The sequence below is a fragment of the Bison bison genome, unplaced genomic scaffold, assembly GCF_000754665.1.
Source record: "Bison bison bison isolate TAMUID 2011002044 unplaced genomic scaffold, Bison_UMD1.0 scf7180017864474, whole genome shotgun sequence".
Taxonomy (NCBI): Eukaryota; Metazoa; Chordata; class Mammalia; order Artiodactyla; family Bovidae; genus Bison; species Bison bison.
Window position 1 is genome coordinate 276,324 of NW_011495035.1, and position 21,944 is coordinate 298,267.

Here is a 21,944-nt window from a genome sequence, read left to right on the forward strand (position 1 = left end):
CGTAATAGAGGTCACACTCCGTGTAGGGCGTGTACCCGGCAATGTAGCAGCTGGAAGAAGGCTGCTCCTGACTCTTGGGGTAGACGCCATTCCTCAGACTATCCTTGTGTGCTAGGTTGGGCATGCTTCCCGAATTGGAAGTCGAGGCGTTCTGTTTCTTGGACCTTCTGCGACCCCGGGAGCGAGTGTCCAGCGTCTGGGTGGTGTAATAGGGGCCGGCCACGGGCGTGGTGCAGTAATACTCCGTGCTCGACTGGCTGGTGTAGGAAGATCCGTCATCCAGGACTTCAGTGCTGCTGCTTCTTTGGGATTTGGAGAGGGAGAAAAATGGCTTTTCGTGGTCCATCTCCGAGAGCAGGTGAGACTGAGACTCAAGGCTTCCACTCCGCTGGCGGCAGTGCTGAGATGAAGGCTCAGGTCTGAAAGAAGAAAGAGAGGCAAGCTTGCTGAGGACAAAGAAGGAAAGGAGGACTGACATAAGGGAAAAGGACATCATGTCGAATGAGTTGATAGCTCTTGAACTGCAGTAGGACTTTTTTAGGTTTCCAAAGCTGACCGACAACAGAATTCACTGGGTTCACATGGTCAAAATGAGAAAAGAAACAGGTTCCGTCAATTGGGCAGTCCATATTCCTCTTTGAAAATAGAGAGGCTAAACCGATGATGGACAACCTGCATCAAGGCCTAAGAAAAACCCACATGTCTTTGGAGGGTCCTTTTTCCCAACAGGATAGCAGGGTACATAGACTAGGGTGATGGCAGCATTCATGGGGTTCAGTTCAGTTGAGTCGCTCAGTCGTGTCCAACTCTACGACCCTGTGAACAGCAGCACGCCAGGCCTCCCTGTCCATCACCAACTCCCGGAGTTCACTCAAAACCAGGTCCATCGAGTGGATGATGGGGGTTGGGGGGGCCAAAGCCTGGCCAGGCTACTGGAGATCTCTGGGTTAACTTATGGCTCCATCACTTCCCAGCTGTATGAACATGGACAAGATATTTAACTAATCTCCCTCTCTTTAATATAAAACGAGGACAAAAACAGTACCTAATATCTCCAATCAGACTTCTTGTGGGGACTAAATAATATAGGACATATAAAACAGCACAGCCTTCAAGTAAACACTTCAAAATGTCACTGTTGTCGTTATCTTCGTCCACACCACTGAATAACAGAGAGTAATGTCTGGTTGGAAGAATTAAGGCACAAAACATCCAATATCTACCCAAGCAAGATATATTTTCAAGAACATTTTCTTGGCTGATATATTTGACCTGCTAAGTGCATAGAAAATGTAGAGCCATAAAGTCCTCTTGCAGAAAGTGATTAAAAACACAGCAAAGTGAAACAAAATCTTAGAGCAAAAGTCAGTGGAGACAAAGCCACTAGAATGAAGCTCTCTTACTCCAAATGGCTGCTACTGTAGGCATTCCGGGTGAGAACCGGGGTGGTGGGCATGCTCCGTCCTCCCTGGGGCCGCCTCTCCAGAGTTTTGTAAGGACTGCTGTGTGTGGACAGCATTTCTCTGTGATGGGAAGAAAGAAATCAGAAAATGATGAGCCTCCCAACATTTCTGGCAAATTTGTAATAAGCTGCTTAGAAACTTACTGGAAGGGGAGAGATAAATTAGGATTTTGGTAATAACAGATATACATCACTATATATAAAACAGATAATCAACAAGGACCTACTGTATAGCACAGGGAACTCTACTCAATATTCTGCAATAACCTACATGGGAAAAGAATCTGAAAAAGAATAGATACATGTGTGAAAAGTGAAAAAGTGTTAAGTCACCACTCATGTCTCACTCTCTGCAACCCCATGAACTGTAGCTCGCCAGGCTTCTCTGTCTATGGGATTTCCAGGCAAGAATACTGGAGTGGGTTGCCATTTCCTTATCCAGGGGATCTTCCCGACCCAGGGATTGGATCCATGTCTCTGGCGTCTCCTGCACTGCAGGCAGATTCTTTACCATCTGAGCCACCAGGGAAACCCCAGATATATGTATATGTATAACTAAATCACTTTATTGTATACTTATTGTATACTTATATATTGAAACTAATACAACATTGTTAATCAACTATACTCCAACATAAAATAAAATAGATACCCAACAAGGACCTACTATATAGCACAAGGAACTATACTCAATATTTTGTAAGAACCTATAAGGGGAAAGAATCTAAAATATATATATATGAATAACTGCTAATAATTGTATATATAATTATAATATGTATAACTGAATCACTGTGCTATATGCCTGAAACAAACACAACAGTGTAAATCAACTATACTCCAGTTAAAAAACAAAAAAAGAAAGAAACAGGAAGCGGAAGGAATGGGAACATAAAGAGATAATTGGGAAAACTGTCTTTGTGGTTTAGTATCCAGGTGCATCTTAGATGAGTCTTAGGGGAAGCACAAGTGATCTGACTCTGAGTCATAAATATGAAGGAAAAAAACGAAAAGACTTTTGAAAAAGAGTGTACTCAATAAAATAGATTGAAAGCAAGGAGAGCAGGGGTAGCAAGTCCTTTTTCTGTACAAAGTCTCATAGGAAGTATTTTTGGCTTTGCAGGCTATCCCAATGATTCAGCTCTGCCCCTGAAGTAAAACAGCAGTGTAGACAATATGTATGTCACTGGAGGTGGTTGTGTGCCAATCAGATTTGACTGTGGATACTGAAATTCAACTTTCATGTAATTTTTATGTTACAAGATTGTCACAAAAAATATTAGTTTTTTATTTTCCTTCCAATTATTCAAAATTCTAAAAACCATGCTTAGCTCATGGGAGATACAAAAATAGGTCACAGGCTGAATTTGGCCAGTAGACAGTCATTCACAGCATTCTTAAATTGCTTTGTCCACTTCCCAGCACAGTGAGAACAGAATTTGAAATTATTTTAATTAAAAACAACTTCGATTACACTTCACTTACTACAAAAGCATGGCAAAAAAGTTAAAAAAAAATTACTGTGTTTATACCTTTAAAAACAAAAAATTAGATCTTACTATAAATTCTCTTTCAAAACCCACTTAAGGAAAAAACACAACTTGATCTAACATTTTATGTTGCTTAATATTCAGTCACATTGTTATTTTAGAGTGTACAGCATTCCACCATAAATACTGACTGTAATTTACTTAATCCACTAGTTGAGCATTTGGGCTGTTTTTATTTGTCATTAGAATAAACAATGCTGTGAGATAAGGATCCTGTAGTTAATTCAAGAGGAAAAATTCCTAGAAGTGAAATTGCTGGATGAAAGAGCAAACACATCTATAGGGCGAAGCTATAGGGAATGGAGGCATAATAAGTTCTTAAGATAATGATTTTCCCAGTTATGATTCCTTTTGCTGAAACAGCTTTGTTTTCCCTGATATAATAAACATACCTGCCCAGTGCTATCTGACAGGACTTTCTTCGGTGATGGACATGAGCTCTATCTGTGCTGGTCAGCATCACAGACATCAGCCACATGTGCCTATCAGGACTTGAAATGCAACTGGTAGGACTAAAGAGCTGAATTTTAAATTTTATTTGCTTTTAATTGAACTGGACACCACAGCTCTAGACACCTGGATCTCTATTGTTTAAGGCAACAGTTCTTAGATGCTAATCTACAAATTGGGGCTAATATGAAATAAAGATTTTCACTGGTCTTTGACAGATCAGAAACATAACAAAACGTTGGTTCTCTTTTCATAAATGAAAAATCATTTCATCTAAATAATCCTCTTTTATTTTGAGACTAATTTCCATCTTTCCTGAGATGCAATAAAACATGTTGGCTAAAATCACATCATAGGCTTTGCAGTCAGGCTATGTCAGTTTAAATCCCAGTTCTGACAGTTACTAATTGTTGTACCCAACAAGTGATTCATGCTTTCTTATCCTCAGTGTACTTATCTGTAAATGCTAAGGATGGTAGTAATACAATGAGCATTTTCTTACGACTAAATTTGTTATTATATGTTAAACACTTGGAACAGTGTCTGGCACATACTAAGTGCTCAACAAATGTTCATCTTATTATTACTACAACAGTGACTGTATTTTGGATATGTGTCATATTTTCATGAAATCACAGTGCTACCTGTGTGAACATACTAATTAGGCAAAGTAAAAAGCTGGTAATCCTATCTTGGACCCAATTTAAAAAAACAAACAAAAAACCTAGTAGTGATCCATGCAGCCAAATTCTGGGAATCACTGGTCTTTCATCTTTTAAAAAGTTATTGTCCCAAAAATATTTACTTGAGACACCTGAGAAGAAGTTACAGATTAAAAATGTACTCGAGTCCCATTTTCCTTTGAAAGATTAGAAGTCAGTTCTATTGCCTAGTAGAGTTGTATTAAATGTTCCTGAGACCTTGGGTGATGAAACAGAACTTTGACACTATATCCAAATTCAGATTTATAGTTAATGCCTCTATTTAATACAAACCAAACAGACTTTAAGGAAACAGCCAAATATTTTTTAAAAGACCTCTTTAAAGACACTTCCACTTGCTGCCAACAACAAATAACTGGGTTAGATTCTACGCTTGATTTTATAAGATAACCCTTTCTGAAAGAATAAACAGGATAACACAAAAATAGGTTGACTCTTTTGGAGCAAAGATCTTACAGTGCTGAGGCAGTCACCTCTTTGATGATCTGTCTTCTTACCTGGACTGTCTGGTATCCACAAACTGTTCATTGATGGATGACTTTCTGAAATGGATTCTCTCAATACCGAGAGACTTGGGAGGAAGAATTCTTGGAGAATGAGGTACTGAACTTGATCGCTGCCCAGCAAGAGTGAAGGTATCATTGGCTGCAATAAGTGAATGAATGAATAACTAGATAAATAAAAAAGTAAACAAATGCCTTGCCAACACCTCCCTCCCCCCAATAAAGTGGAAGATCTGTCTGGTGAGTAAAATGTTCTTCCAAAGAATGTAATTTTTAAAGTGCGTAAGTTCCAGGAAACGTTATTTTTATATTTTACACAATAGAAAATAGAAATTACTGAATGTTCTTGTGGGGACAGACCCAACTTCTGTCAACTCAATAGGAGCCACTTTGAGCACATAAATCTCTCAGGTGTAATGGGTGATGCTTAACAAGAGTTATACCACAGAAAAATCTCAGTGTATAAAGGGCCAAGAGGAAGTTGGCCTATAAAGTTGGACTGGATCAGTTTTGCCGAGCTTTACTTTTAACATTCTTAGGCCTCCCTGGCTGACCAAAGACTCATCCTATCACTGACAGGGATGAAACTGATTTATGATGAGTCATTAGGGGCTTGTTAATGTCTCTCACTGATATTTGTATTTTCAAACAGGAGTGGCAAGCATGACCAAACCTCAGCTAAAAGGAAGAGTTCTGAAATGGAAGACTTTCACAAACCATTCCATTTGGAAGAAGATAAAGCAGTAGGGTTTATTGGCTTCTGAATTCTTTAAATCACATCAAACAGATAGCCAGCTCCCCTGCTTAAGCACAAGGAAGGGATTATAAGGAAATATTTTACCACTTGATATGAAATCCATTCCATCATGAAATGTGTTGAACATGGGTCAGTAAAATAGATAAGGTCTATTTCTAGGAAACCGACACAGTAACATGTAACACAATTTCTAAAATATGTGCTTCTAAGGAAAATAAACTCCCACTTATCCAGAATAAGTAGACAGTGAAAAATCAAAGTTTCCATTATTTCCTGGTAGTGTAGCCTGCACAACACTCATTTCCTGGTTTTGTTATCAGACACCAAATATATAAGATGTCACCACTGGACAAAGCTGGGTGAATGACTCTTTATTACTTTGCAACTGCCTGTGAATCTATAGCTACTTCAAAATCTAAAAAAATAAATTCTGCAGAACCTTACAAAGCCTTATCAAGATACCTATTTACTCATGTTATGGTACTTTGATTCATTGAAGTCATGTGATTTGTATGGTACTATATTTTACGCTGAGCTAACCTGTGTAAAGGGAGGCCTGGGTTCGATCCCTGGGTTGGGAAGATCCCCTGGAAGAGGGCATGGCAATCCACTCCAGTGTCTTGCATGGAGAATACCCACGGACAGAGTCAGACACAACTGAGTGACTAAGCGCAGCACAGCACAACCTGTGTAAAAGCTAATCTTAAGCCCTTTCCCAACCATTCTTCATAAATGTAAGCTAGTTGATTCTACTTTTCCCAAAAGAGTAATAAATAGGCTTTCCTACTCAAAACCTTTCTTAGTATTTCAGAATATGTAACATTTTAAATTGAAAAGGGAGAGCTACTTACGATCATCATAGGTGGTAGTATCAGACAAGGAGCTGCTTTCTGATGGGATGATGTCTTCTGTAAACAAAATAAACTATCTTTAGTACAATGGTGCCTTTGGACACCCCTAATAGTTCAATAAAACAATTCTCAATGGAGTGCATCTTAGTTTTACTTAGATAAATGCAACTAGTTACAGTGCATTAGGAGTAATTAACTTTGTGAGAATGGACTCATTGACCACTTAAGACATAAACATCTTCCCTACTATACAAATATTACACTGGATTATTTCTTACAATGGAACAGACTTGAGAACCTTACTTTGAGAATCTACTGCACTGTTAGGTTAACTTATTTTTTGAGCTCTCTCCTGAAGAGAAGGGCTTTTTCTTGATAGAGTGAGGACATTTGTGGTACGGAAGCTTCTGAATCAGACTAGGGTTTCCTAACAGTGGGTGGCACTACTGACATCCTAGACTGGATGATTCTTTGTTGGGGGGTGCTGTCCTTTGCACTGTAGGCTCTCTAGCCTCTACTACTGGATATCAGTACCCTCCCCACCCTCAGTTTTGACAATCAAACATGCCTGCAGACATTTCCCAGGGATGCAAAATTGCTGCTGGTTGAGAACCACTGAAATAAACAGACCTGGATTCAAAGCCTGGTGTTGTCACTTATTGGCTGGGAGACCCTGGGCAAATTACTTAATCTCTCCAAGCATCATTTGGCTCAACTCTAAAATAGGGATGAAAATAGTACCTCGTGTTTAGCGCTTTGGTGGGCATTCGATGACATAATAGATGTAAAGCCCTTGGCCTTGCTCCCGGTACAAGACAAATGCTCAATAAATATTAACTATACTTATTACTTCGGTTACCTACATACAGTATTCTAGTGAAAGAAGTCTGGTGGTTGGAAATGTCCATAAAAATGTGATTATTACTGGTGCTTGTCAAATGTTACAAAACGGGTTTGGCAAAAAGCGACATCTCACTTTGCTGTACAGCAAAAACTGACACAACATTATAAAACAACTATACTCCAATAAAATTTTTTTTAAAAAGTGACATCTTTGATGTGTTGATGTGCTTTGGCAAATCTTTCCATATTCAGTTGTCAAGGATGGGCAAGGTTACAGGCAAATGTGACACCTCAGTGTAAGCTTCGAAGCCATTATGAAGTGAATCTCCCCATCCAATCTAAAATTAATCTCTATCAGAGCCAAGAGGACTGTCTCTTAATGGGACACAGGGTAGAGCTTGAAGGCGAGATGCCAGTATAGTCAGCTGTCAGGCAGGCTTTAAAAATAATCCACCGATATATACTCAACCATTGGCATCGGTGCTGCCTGAATGTCAGTTACTGTAAAGGATAACATTGGAATCTTACACAGTTGGAGATGAATGGGCCACGACAAATGGCTATCAAAGTTAAGTGACCTGCTCACTACCCATTTCCTATGGGTCCAGAATGGCCACCAATGAGGCCAACTGGATTTTGCATTGAGTCAAAACCATCCTAAATTCCCCAGCTGTAGTTGACAAACACGTGTGTGTTGATGTCCATGCATTCACTTACTAAAAAGCTGTATCTCTGCTTTTCAAATCATATGCCCTGAAGCTCAGTATACTTTAAAACTCATTACCATATTTTGTCAAATCTAAGATGTATAATTGGTTGATATTCCAGTAAAAAAAAGAAAAAGTACTGATCATAACTGTAATGCCTCATCTAGTATAAGAATTATCCCAATTTCACAGATGCTTAAATGGGGGGGAGGGTGGAAAGTCTTGGAATCAAAAGAAGTAATCATATTTCAACCAATGATCAATTCTAAAATTTATTCTAATAAACATGGAAGGCCTGTTGGACTTGAAATCCACCTAAATGAGACTTTTCAGTTTAATTTTTTTCTGAATATTAGTTTTAGATACATGATGTTGAGAATTTTGAAAATACTAAAGAGAATTAAGAAGAAAATTGACATGAAATTCTACAACTATTAGTATTTTTGAACTCCTGCCCAACCAGTCTCTATGTGTACATATTTATACAATGTCAGGACTATGTTTTGGCTACAATTTTGTATTCTGCCTTCTGCATTTCATAATACAACAGGAACATACGTCCATAAATAGCCTCTATGCTGCTGCTAAGTCACTTCAGCCGTGTCCAACTCTGTGCGACCCCATAGATGGCAGCCCACCAGGCTCCCCCGTCCCTGGTATTCTCCAGGCAAGAACACTGGAGTGGGTTGCCATTTCCTTTTCCAATGCATGAAAGTGAAAAGTGAAAGTGAAGTCACTCAGTCGTGTCCGACCCTCAGCGACCCCATGGACTGCAGCCTTCCAGGCCCCTCCGTCAATGGGATTTTCCAGGCAAGAATACTGGATTGAGGTGCCATTGCCTTCTCCGAAATAGCCTCTATAAATAACCGTAATTGTAAGAGTTCTTTTCTATCCACATATATTGGATAGGTCCTTAGAAAATATATATGGTCTGCCGCATTAAAAATCTCTGAGAAACTATTATGTAGGGCCCAGCTGTCTTAATACTCTGTGTTTTCAAATATATTTCTTGCAATGACATCAGGCCAGTTAGAGGTGAATCTCTCTTATTGGGAACTAATATTGCTGTGTAAAGCTCTTTCATCCTGAAAATTAAAGCAATACAATAGTATAGTTTTACAACAATGAGAAGGTCACAGAAGACCAAGTTAACATACTTGTAAGAATGAAATTCCGAATCATTTTTATCCTAAGAAACTTAAGGATCAATCCATTCTTTTCTCTCTCATCAAACGAACTGGTTTGGAAACGGTACATTCCATCAAGAGGACTGACTTAGGTGACTCAAAAAAACCTCACTAGTTACTAACCTGGTAAGATAACTGTTGCTTTCTGGCTGGGTTTCTTTCCACATCTAATGCGATACTCATTTATAGCATTTTCAATCTCCTGAAGCTTTTTCACTGCATCCGTGTAATCTTGCTTTCGTTTTTTCTTCACGGTTTTGCAAAGGTCGGGCTCATTGGCAAGCTTCTTCGCAGCCTCAACCAGCTTTTGCTGTATTAGGAAATTGCTCTCCAGTTCTTGCAAAGCAGGATCCTGCATTCACATGCAGGAGATACACGGTCACTCTCATATGTCCTTGATAATAAAATTTCTCTTTCTCATGCATTCTCACATCAGATGCTCTTTGTGAATGAAATCTTCCTAAGTTTTACTCCTTAGGTATTCTCAAACACCTTCCTAGAAGATAAGACCTCCCTCCATTTACTTTAACAGTCCAATTCTCTTTCCTTTTCAAAGAAGGGAATTGACCTTCCATTCATTCAACTGGTTAGATGAGGATCATATTTTTCAAGAAGGGATCCTTCACCCAAGATTCATAGCCAGAGAATGTTATAGTCATATGCACAGCTTCAGAAACAGATAAACTGGATAAAAACAGATAAATGGATAAAATATCCATTCTTTCTGGGTAACTCCTGGTTGCATGGCCCTGGATATATTACTTAATTTTTAATGCTTCAGTTTTTTTTACTTGTAAAATGGATGTAACATCCACTTTATGAAACTATGATGAAGATGAAAGGAAACAATGTATGTGCATTGCTTAGCTCAGAGCTGGGTATACACTGAACACTTAATAAACAGCAATGCTAAAATATTGAAACATGTAAAATATCATGTATGAAACGAGATGCCAGTCCAGGTTCAATGCACGATACTGGATGCTTGGGGCTAGTGCACTGGGACGACCCAGAGGGATGGTATGGGGAGGGAGGAGGGAGGAGGGTTCAGGATGGGGAGCACATGTATACCTGTGATGGATTCATTTTGATATTTGGCAAAACTAATACAATTATATAAAGTTTAAAAACAAAATAAAATTAAAAAAAAAGAAAAAGAACAACAAAAAAAAAAAAAACAACAACAGCAATGCTAACTTTATTATGAATGGAAACCACTACTATTTTCTAAAGCCAAGATGGCCAAATTTCTACAAGAAACATGAATAGGGTCATAGTGTCTGATGACATACAAATAGGAAAGTATCATCTATATTGCCTAACAAATCTTTTAACTTTATTATACCTAAAGTGTTATACGTGTGTTATCTCACTGAATACTCCTTGCATCTCTCAGAGGGAAGAACAATCATTACCCCCATTTTATTGATGAGAAAACCAGAGAATTGAGACTTCAGAGAGGTCAATGATTTGCCAAAGGCTACTTGGTTTTAAGTGGGAGACTCTAGTGCTGAATTATTAATTCTTAAAATAATGTTTCTCAATTTAGAAATAGAGTTCATTTAATACTCTCTCTGTTTGGAGGAGTAAAGTCATGAGAACTCAACATTAACTAAACTGTGCATGAAGGAAAGAATTCAACTTGGTCTCCATGATCACCTTTAGCTGGTGAGATAAAAATGTACAGCAGTAACCCAAAACCCAAAGGAACAAGTCAGCTACATTCAACTGACAGCTTTTCTGCCTCACTGTTGACAGAAGTGCTCAGAATGGGTGCCCATACCTCTTCACTTGGCAGCAAGTTGTCATCTAATTTGAACGCGGTACCTATACGCCTTCTGACCTGAGGAGGTTTCTCACCTACATTCAGAGGATACTCCTTGGGCATTTTGCCTGTGAGCTCCTATAAAACAGGACAGAACCAAGAGGGAGATTACTGACCCTGGCTGGAACTGTCAAACACAATTTGAAATGTTCCCCAAAGCAGAAGACACTCACAGCCTCCCGCAAACAGATCTTCTTAAGCTCTTCAACTTTCTTCAGGAGCTTTTCTTGCAACAGTTTTTCCTTCTTCTTGAGTTCAAGGATCTTCTCTCTCTTTTGCTCCTCACTGACTTCTGAGTCTTGAGAACCTGGAGGTGATGGGGGGTGGGGAGGGAGGGCAGGGAAGGTTTATACAGGCATGTTTCCTTCCTTTTCAGAGGACAAAGGATTTTTAAGCCAAACCTGCTATTTAATAATAGTTTCTTTCTTTTCTCCTTGTTTCTGAACATAATAAAAGGAAACTGGAGAACATTTTCTCATGCTTCTGGGCATCCAACAGAACCTGGTAATAATATATGCCTTTTGCATTTCGGTTCAGTCATTTGGGAAGCAATGATAAAATGCTTAATGTTTTAGACACACTCAATGAAAAAATTCATTTTTCTGAGCAAGAGAGAAGGTAAGATGTTCCTGGAGATAGTTGTTTGGAATGTTCTTTTGGAAAGTAAGCAAGGCAAGGGGATATTCTGTGTTTCAGATTCACAAGCTGACAATGGGATTTAGATGAGAATATTTTTAGTGACTTATGTATACTTAGTGATACTCTCATATAAATGTCTGCAGAGTAAGGGTTTGGGAGCAAAAATCACTTTGGGGGTAAGATGGAGTTCAAGGGTTGTAATCATGGTTGATTTTATGTTAAATGGAAAATTAGATGACTGTCTGTATCAAAAACTACACACTGGAGAAAGAAAAAGCTTCTGGACCTGATGGGGAGAAAATGTTCTTGCAAGCTACCCCAAGGCACTCACTGTCTGAGCATCTAGTGTTAATTATACAACCTGAACTTTATAACTTTATAACTTAACCTGAACTTTAAAACTTAATTAGTTTTCTTTTAAAAACTAATTTCAAAATTTTATTCAAAACTGCTGTATACTATAGGTTCTCTCATATGCTTACTTATTCTGGAAATAACGGGTTAAAAGATACATTTAAAAGTGGTTTACAACCAAAAAAAATAAAAGTACATTAAGATATAGATGGCTCGCACACTCTCTAATCCAAAAATATTACCTGAGGAAATTAAACTGCCGTTGCTTGCCATAATGAACTGGCTTTTCGCCTCGAGTGTCACCAGTTTGGAGACCCTTGGTGCTCCTGTCTCCGTCAAGTCCATTGCGATATCGTCTAAACTCCTGGCTGAAGGGATTTTTGCCTAACACAACATGGAAAGGGAATTCATTCAGTCACACCTATTTTAAATTAATAAAACGATTCAGTTAATATGGAATAAAAATGTCAACACAAAGGACGATACAGAACTTTTATATACTATAGTGATATTTTTCGGAAAAAAATTCAGACTTCAGCTTTGTCACTAAAATGTTTTATTAATCACGCATGATTCTTCCTCATGGTATAGTTCAATCATTAACATAAAAAAGTCATGAGTGCACAGACTCACACAATGCCTAAAAGTTGGCGAATCTTACAACTTTCAGAGCAGGCTATAGGTTGCCCATCTGTTAAATGTAAGAAAAATTAAAACAACTGGTAGTAAAGTTAAAAAAAAACCCCACAAGACTCAAGAAACAAAAACCCATGAGGTTGCATCTTTTCTAAGAAAGTTTATCTTCTGAATGGAAAGTAAATGAGGGATGGGACTTTGTCCTTATAGAAATACTTTCAGTTACTTACTTTGCTTTGCTTCCGGTCCAAGTAAAACTGATGCTGACTAATTGCCATTACCCAGATGGACTTGATGAGAGAGGAGTTCGCATACCACGTTTGCACGAAGAGGCCACTCTGCCCAAAAGTTCTTCTGGATACTGAAATCCTAAAAGATTAAGGAAAGCACTCATGATTTGTTTCTGGCCCAGCATAACATCAATGGCACCCCACTCCAGTACTCTTGCCTGGAAAATCCCATGGACAGAGGAGCCGGGTAGGCTGCAGACCATGGGGTTGCTAAGAGTCGGAAACGACTGAGCGACTTCACTTTCACTTTTCACTTTCAGGCATTGGAGAAGGAAATGGCAACCCACTCAAGTGTTCTTACTTGGAAAATCCCAGGGACGGGGGAGCCTGGTGGGCTGCCATCTATGGGGTTGCACAGGGCTGCCATCTATGGGGTCGCACAGAGTCTGACAGGACTGAAGTGACTTAGCAGCAGCAGCAGCAGCAGCAGCATATCAAATGTACCCAGTGGGTAACATTGTAACAAAGTATCTCCTTAATTGTTTTTCCTCTGCCACACCCTTGCCTTCAAGGACCAAGCCTCTGATTGTCTCCTTTTTATGAGAAAGCCAATCACACTTGGGTATCTCCTCATAAAAGCAGTATATTAAACAATACAAACACACATCTTCAAAAGCAGATGAGAAAATAGACAGAGTATTAGAAAAAGAATAGACACATGTATATGTATAACTGAATCACTTTGCTGTACGCATGAAACTAACACAACATTGTTAAACAATTATGCTCTAATACAAAATGAAAATTTTTAAAGTAATTAAGAGAAAATGATTATTAATATGTCAACCATATAATATTTTAGAAAAACCTAAGTCTAGTAGACTTGTGTACATAAATATAAACATTCTGTACTCTGCACAGAAGCATGATACTGGAAATAATAGAAATTAAAAATTATTTCATAGCAGATGAGAATTAGCCACATTGGAGGCTGTACTAAAAACATCAAATTAAAGACCACAGATGTGCGATGTGCAACCATCACAAAAAGGTGAGAATAAATGTGTTACTTTAAAGATCAAGCGATCATGACCTGTGGGATCAGCACCTTCCTCCAAGGAAAGAGAGCATCTCAGATCTAGCTATTGTCTGGCTTTGGCACTATCAGAGGATGAGCATAATAATATTGTCTGATAATATGCATGTCCGAAACTGGCCCAGATTACTGCTTATGTACTGGATGAAAAGAGAGAGGGTCAGAGGACAGAGCAAGAGAAGCAAAGATGGGGGGCAGGGTTGCGGGGAGAAGAGCACCAGTGTTCCTTGTAGGAATCTGCCTTGTATCTCCAGGTCATCTTTTTGCCACAGCTGTTTCCTCCATCCCTCTGACCTCCAAATATCCATAATCTTATATCTGAAAAGCAACCACTGCGAGCTGATAAGGAATTCCTCTGAGGAACTTGGAGAGCCTACAATCTTGACTTTAACTCATGTTGATAATTTAGGAACTTTTTTAAGTGACCAAGAATAGCAAACTTAAAAATGAGCAAAGGATCTGAATAAACATTTCTCTAAAAAAGGTAGACAAATGGCCGATGAGTCCATGAAAAGATGCTCGGTGAGCAAATCTAAACCAGTATGAGTTATCACTGCACACCATCAGGATGGCTATTTACACACACACACAGAAAAAATAGCAAATATTAGAGGATGTGGAGAAAATGAAACCATGCAGAGTTTTGGTAGGGATGTAAAAGGGGATAGCTGCTTTGGAAAACAGTCTGACAGTTCCTCAGAAGGTCAAAGAGAGTTACGATTTGATCAAGCAATTCTACTCCTAGGTATGCACCCAAGAGAAATGAAAACATGTGCACATGAATATTCATAGCAGCATATGTGGCTAGTCATTGGACCCGTACAGAAAAAAAGGCTTTTATTCTCACCTCCGTGGATCATGAACTTCAACAGCAAACTTTTTCTCACGGAAATATAAGTTCTCCAGCTGTTTCCATTGGAATAACTAAGAAATGAAGAAAACAAAAATGCAACACAGCTTTAATTAATTAATTAATGTTAACTTTTACTAAGTCTAGAAATCAGCTTAATAATAAAAAAATCAAGAATTAAGTTTGAGATTAGGCATATGCCTTTTCACAAACCAACTATAGCGTGAAACCAGTTTATTCCTTCTTTTGACAGTAATCTTCACTTTATCACTGTTTCCCGAACAATAAAACCAAGCAACTGTGGGGAACATGCATACTATTTTTCCTTTGACTCAACTAAATAAAAGAGTGAGTAAGGAAATTGTAGATTCCAGTAAGCACATGCCTTCTGATCAAAGATGTTGACTTCATATTTAAATGGAAAGAGATTCAAAGGGATGTTTCAATAAGACCACAGATTAAATTTCAAAAGAATGCAAAGTGAAAGTAAAACGGAACCCCAAGCAAGGGTGATTCTCAGTGATAATTTCCCCACGTACAAGAGTTCCCCTAAATGCCACAGAAACTTGAGTGCTAGAAATTGGAGGCTTGGCGGGATGGGAGTGAATGCTGACACTGCTCTCTTGGTTTCTGAGCTAAAGCTTCCAGTTTTTGTAAGAGAATTCATCAACATATTCCCACTGTTGATACTCTAATGCCGCACCAGGTGTTATCTGCCAGTTGGGTGGGAGAAATACAACTTACTAGCAATGGGCATCTGAAAATTTAACTTGTAAAAAGCAGCTCATTCACAGAACTGAGTGGGCCCTCCTGCATTTTCTGGGTTCATTCCCAACCCTTCACATTAGCCTGAGACCCAGCTTGTCCTTTGAACTTTGACTTCGTAGTTGGGAATTCCTCTTCTCCACCCCAGTCTTGGTCAGAGAAATACTAGCACAGCAATTTCATTCCATTATTAGACTTTAGCTGGATTTTTAACTTACGTTCAAAGAATCTTCATAAAACATTCTAATCATTAAGAAAATAACTTCTCCGCAATGCACCACCAGCAAAACCATTTCCTGGGGTACAGGAACCAAGACTTTTCACCAACCTTATCTAAAAGAAACAGCACAAGCTGATGGTTCCCACGCACATACAGCTGGGAGACAGACCTGTTCAAACTGGACCCTCCACCTCAAACAGTGAAATAAACCATCACCCACTGAGAACACAGCGCTTTGTCGTCTGAGCACCTAGCGTCTAACTATAACCCTCGCCCAGGTAGAAAGAGGAATTCGTGGGAGCTTAAAGGTACATACCGATTTCCTAAAACTTCTGTAGTTTCCAGGCTTTCATGTCTTTTAATCCCAAGGTTCCAAAAGTGAGATACCAAGGGGAAGGGAATCTCCGAGGTGCTCTCTCCCTCCCCCTCTCCCTCCTGTCCCAGCCGGGCAGCTCCGGTGAGTTCTGCACAGAGTTTCCTAAGACACTTAGGTGTAACTCAGTTTCACAAACCGAGCCTCCCACGGCTGACACGCTACTGACATCAGCAATTCCTCCAAGTGACACCACCCCGGTTCCATTCCTTCCTCCATCTGGGAGAGGACAGCCAAGTTCTCTCTGGCAGATTTCCCCCGGGAGAGAGACGCACTTTCCACACGGGGTATGGGGGAGATTCAGATGGTATTTCCTGGGAAGTCAGTTGCTTTGAATCCAGGCACAAATTTCACTGGAGGCTGGGCAAAGGAGACGCTGCTCCTGGTTTACTCACCCTGGCCGTGAACAGGTTCGACAGGAAGAGCCACAATGCAGCTCAGCTGTGTTTTCCTTTGCGTCCATTCCCACACACATAAAAACTAGGGCTGGACTTGAAACCTGATCTCTGTAAAGCTGCCACCTCCTCCTCTTATCACTTACAAACGTGAAACACAAGGCTCTCCATTCGGCACATCCCAGCGTTGAGAACAGACAGCCCCCTGCAGCAAAAACCCTACTTAAACAGTGAAAGGTTTCAGCTAATTTTAAAGAATTTGAAAAAATGAGATGGCAACTGGGTTTGCAAATGAAGTTATGGGAATGAGACTGCATTTTTAAGTCTGAAAGGCAAAGCCATTTCCCCAACTTAAATCTTAAAAAGTTGTTGTGATGGGGGAGAGGGGTTGGGGGAATTCCCTGGCGGCCCAGTAGTTAGGACCTGGCGCTTTCACTGCGTGAGTTTGATCCCTGGAGTTTTTGCAAAATGTGATTTCACATATGTGCCTGTAATAGTATAAAAGTGAACAGGAATGGCACAAACTTCATTCATGACAGCGGTTCAGGACAGTAGAATGTACGAGGGGTTCATGGCACCACAAACTTCAGCATTACTAGTCATGTTTATTTTATTAATAAAAATAAGATGAAGTCAATATAACAAAATATTTGTTATCATCAGTTTAAGTGGTTATGCAGGTGTTGTCACATTCTTGGTATTCCTGTTTTTTTTTTTTTTTAATTTCTAAAAATTATAGAAGTTTGTATAAAATGAACAAAGGTCAGTCTGTTTCACACAAGAGTGAGATTTCCACTTCCTAACCATTGGGAATCGTCTAATTTAGACATGTATTACCTGTGTGATTCTTATCACTGTTTGAAGTAGCAAGGAAAACACTTCTAACTGTAGTGGCACTTGATCTAGCTGGCAGCTGGAAATAAGCTAGCTTGTCAAATTTCTGAAACCATTCTTCCATCGTGCTTTTAAACTATCTTGGAGTTCTAGATCTCAGAGAGCCGGGATGAGGCTCGGAAAATGGCAGTGGAGCTGAGGTGAAGTGGATTCCTTTACTCATTCAACACGCCCAGGAACGCACCTGGCACGAGCAGTCAATTGCCCAATCTGCATTCCTGTCCTTTAGGCCAGTGTTTTCCTTATAGGGTAAATACAAGGTCCCTCTTTGGTCAAAATCACTCAAGAGTTTAGGCCAGTGGAAGGATAAGGGGAAAACGTTAGAAAGATATCCACCAGGCTGACCTGACTTGCTGGGGTCTCTATTTAAGAGAAATGGCCTGATGGGGAATTCCCTGGTGGCCTCCAGTGTATGCACGCTCAGTCATGTCTGACTCTCTGTGACCCCATGGACTGTAGCCCACCAGGCTCCTCTGTCCATGAAATTTCCCAGGCAAGAATACTGGAGTGGGTTGCCATTCTGTTCTCCAGGGGATCTTCCCGACCCAGGGATCAAACCCAAGTCTTCTGCATTGCAGGCAGATTCTTTACCTCTGAGTCATAAGGGAAGCTTCTCTTGGTGGTCTAGTGGTTAGGATTTGGTGCTTTTACTGCTGTGGCCTGGGATTCAATCCTTGATGGGGGAACTAAGATCCCTGCAAGTCAAGCTGCACAGTGCAGTGAAAAAAAGAGAGAGAGAGAGAAATGGCCTGACATGTTAATAAACCACTCCAGTAATCCTGTCTGGAAAATTCCATGAACGGAAAAGCCTGGTGGGCTACAGCCCATGGGGTTGCAAACAGTCAGACACGACTGAGTGACTAAACAACTCTAAATAAATCACCTGAAAGATGAAGAAGAATTGCAAGAAACCATTTAAGGAAAAAGATCAAGGTTCAAAGGAAGGCACAAACGAGCTAAGTATGCTTTACTGGACCCTGTACAGAGAAGCACTATTATAGGGTATGCTGTCTTACAGGATAGAACAAGGCTAGTATATATATTGAATCTTCCCTCATAGCTCAGTCGGAAAAGAAATCTGCCTGCCACGCAGGCAGACCTAGGTTCAATTCCTGGGTCGGGATGATCCCCTGGAGAAGGAAATGGCAACCCACTCCAGTATTCTTGCTTGGAGAATCCTGTGAACAGAGGAGCCTGGCAGGCTACAATCCACGGGGTCACAAGAGTTGGACACGACTTAGCAACTAAACCACCAACACCACTATATATATTTTATGCATGTATATGTATAGAGAAAATTTGTAATTTTCATATTAAAATAGAATTTTTTTTTTTTTTGTCCAAAACAAAATTCCCACTCTTGGAGATTTGCAGGGGGGTGAGGGTGAGAGAAGAATTGTATTTGCTTTGCCACACAGAGTTAAGAGCATGAAACTGGACTGTTTCCTAAAGTGACTGTTAAACCAGCCTAATGACAATCATTAATTAGTATTTATTGTTGTTTATGTGGCACTCACTAATAGGGTTGAATTTGAAATTGTGTTCTGTTTAGAATTCATGGTGTTAGTGACAAAAGGAAATCCTTGTATGGTGACAATAAAACTATAAATTAGGTCTTCCAGACTTCGTTCTGGGCTTCCCAGGTGATGCAGTGGTAAAGAATCCACCTGCCAAAAAAGGAGATGAAAGAGATGCAGGTTTGAGTCCTGGGTTGGGAAGATCCCCTGAAGAAATGGAAACCCATTCCAGTAATCTTGCCGGGAAAATTCCATAGACAGAGGAGCCTGGTGGGTGACAGTTTTGAAGAGTCTACTCTATGCTCATATAGAATGATTAGTTGTGCCCTTTAGCATCAAAACAAGGAAGAAGATAGCAAGAGATGAAATAATAGCTAGGATTAACTTTGAGATTACAAAATAAATAGAGATACAACTGAAAAAGTCAAAGAGGAGCAATGAGAACAGTGATAGTAGCAAAGAGATAATTAAAAAAACTGCAATACGAAAAGAATGTTTCCTTAGGTTACAAATCACCTTGTCTTAGAAAAACAAAGTGTCAAAGATGTAATAAGTGACACAGAAAACCAAAGCTGAATCAAATCCCATTTTAAAAGTGAACGTGTATATAAAATCATAGTCAGAATCTATTCCCTTTATCCTTAGATGTAAAGGAAGTTGACAGTTTTAGAATAATTGCCACACATTATTACACTTTGGGGCTTCCCTGGAGGCTCAGCAATAAAGAATCTGCCTGCCAATTCAGGAGACTTGGGTTTGATCCCTGGGTCAGGAAGATCCCCTGGAGAAGGAAATGGCAACCCACTCCAGTATTCTTGCCTGGGAAATCCCACGAACAGAGGAGCCTGGTGGGCTACAGACCATGGGGTTGCAGAGAGTCAGAAATAACCAAGCAGCTAAACAACAATTACACTTTAATGAGATGCACGGGTTGAATAATTAAGGCATTTTGTTGAAACCTATAATTCATATTTAGTTAGACCCCACCATTATAGACTCAAAGAACTGGAAGAAATCACCTTTCCCCTTCCTATCCTACAATCACAGTGATTCCTAAATATCTGAGATCACAAACTTTAGAAAAAAAAACTATAAGGAAAAGCAGAAGGACTTTTAGGAAACCAGAAGTCACATACTTAAGTAGCTCTTGTCCTTTACACACTCTTCTTCAATTAACAAATATACCTTGTCCACCTTGTACATGCAAAGTCCTGTTCTCGTTGGAAAATAATGACCAGGTCCCCTCCCTTGTGATGCTTACTGCACCAACTGGACCATATCAGAGTGCCTTGGCATACATGCTGATTTCAATACATGTGCTTTATTTGGCAAGTTGATTAACTTTCCTGAGTTTCAGTTTCCTCATCTGTAAAATGGGACCAACAATGCCTGCCTCAGAGGATTGTTGGAAGGGTTTAGCTGAGATTATGTTCACAAAGCACTTAGCACAGTGCCTGGCTCATAATCAACATTCAGTAAGTGATACAGTCAGTTGTATCCATTAAGGACTCTCAGTCCAATTCCCTTATTTTATCATCTTTTCTGAAAATGGAGAAGAGCCACTTAATAGCAGTCGTGGGACTCTGTGACCCTGTGGACTATAGCCTGCCAGGCTTCTCCATCCATGGGATTTCCCAGGGAAGAATACTGGAGTGGGTTGCCATTTCCTTCTCTAGGGGATCTTCCCAATACAGAGATCGAACCCGGTCTCCTGCATTGCAGACAGATTCTTTACCATCTGAGCCACCAGGGAAGCCCACTTAATAGCAGAACTAGAACTAAAAACAGCTGTCTTGATCCCACATCTGTCTTTCCACCGATGAGAAACAGTCGAGTTATTCTGTTGACACATCTGTGTCCCTCAGGTTTCCAAAGCCATGAGCGTCAGCCTCTGTAAAAACTGCTCTATCTCTGTTGATTTCATTGGTCGTTTCCTGCTACACCCTCTAGGTAGGAAATCTGTCCACTGCTTCTGTATTGCCAAGGTCATAGAGGAGGGACATGGTGACAGGTCAAGGGCACGCCCACAGGGAGACTCATGGCAGCAAGCTAGCAAGCTCCCTCTGGTCTGAAGCACTCAGAAAAAGAAGGGACATGCCCTAACACATAAAAAATGCCGCGAAGTGTGCACCAGCAAGGGGGACCTTTGGAGTACTGAAAGACACGGAAAAGTCTTGGACAGAACGGATTCAACTGTCTGTGTGAATCTTGATGGGCTGAAAGCTGACGGGGTCCAAAGTTTTAACACTAGGTAATGATAGGAAAGATGTCATCAGAAACTTTTTTTTTTAAATAGCACTTATAACACAGGTTAATCATTTAACTGCAGATTCACCTGGAAATGACTAAATTTGGGATAGTCACAGCCGTGGTGTATGACTGTACATCAAATAATGACTCAGAGTAATTCCCCTGCTATAACTTGAAGCAAAAGAAATCATAGTATTACTTACTTTTTTTCATGTAAAAAAAGTTACGCTTGATGTGTATACTCTTAGTACCCACAAGCCAGCTTGTTGCTGTTGTTTAGTTGCTCACTCCTGTCTAGCTCTTTGCAACCCCATGGACTGCAGCAAGCCAGGTTTCCCTGTCCTTCACTATCTTCTGGAGTTTGCTCAGACTCATGTCCATTGAGTCAGTGATGTCATCCAACTATCTCACTCTTTGTCAGCCCCTTCTCCTCCTGCCTTCAATCTTTCTCCAAATCAGGGTCTTTTCCAATGAGCTGGCTCTTTGCATCAGGCGGCCAAACTTTTGGAGCTTCAGCATCAGTCTTACCAATGAATACTTAGAGTTGATTTCCTTTAGGGTTGACTGGCTTGATCTCCTTGCAGTCCAAGGGACTCTCAAGCATCTTCTCCAGTACCACAGTTCAAAAGCATCAATTCTTCAGTGCTCAGCCTTCTTATGGTCCAACTCTCACATCTGTACAGGACTACTGGAAAGACCATAACTTAGCTTTGACTATATGGACCTTTGCTGGCAAAGTGATATCTCTGCTTTTTAATATGCTGTCTAAGTTTGTCATAACTTTTTTTCCAAGGAGCAAGTGTCTTTTAATTTTGTGGCTGCAGACACCATCCTCAGCAATTTTGGAGCCCAGGAAAATAAAATATGT

The 21,944-nt window shown here is 40.0% G+C and overlaps 1 protein-coding gene across 1 annotated transcript in view; it reads right to left on the reverse strand.

Annotated features, from left to right (window-relative positions):
- FRMD4B (FERM domain containing 4B) overlaps positions 1-21,944 on the reverse strand; it is a 196,861-nt gene that overhangs the window by 12,093 nt on the left and 162,824 nt on the right. The window contains exons 12-21 of the mRNA XM_010861983.1: positions 14,660-14,736; positions 12,717-12,855; positions 12,093-12,234; positions 11,031-11,164; positions 10,816-10,935; positions 9,156-9,384; positions 6,296-6,352; positions 4,682-4,829; positions 1,404-1,523; positions 165-419 (exon numbers count right to left, since the gene is read on the reverse strand). Of these exons, the coding sequence (XP_010860285.1) occupies positions 165-419; positions 1,404-1,523; positions 4,682-4,829; positions 6,296-6,352; positions 9,156-9,384; positions 10,816-10,935; positions 11,031-11,164; positions 12,093-12,234; positions 12,717-12,855; positions 14,660-14,736 (1,421 nt within the window). The remainder of the gene's footprint in view (positions 1-164; positions 420-1,403; positions 1,524-4,681; positions 4,830-6,295; positions 6,353-9,155; positions 9,385-10,815; positions 10,936-11,030; positions 11,165-12,092; positions 12,235-12,716; positions 12,856-14,659; positions 14,737-21,944) is intronic.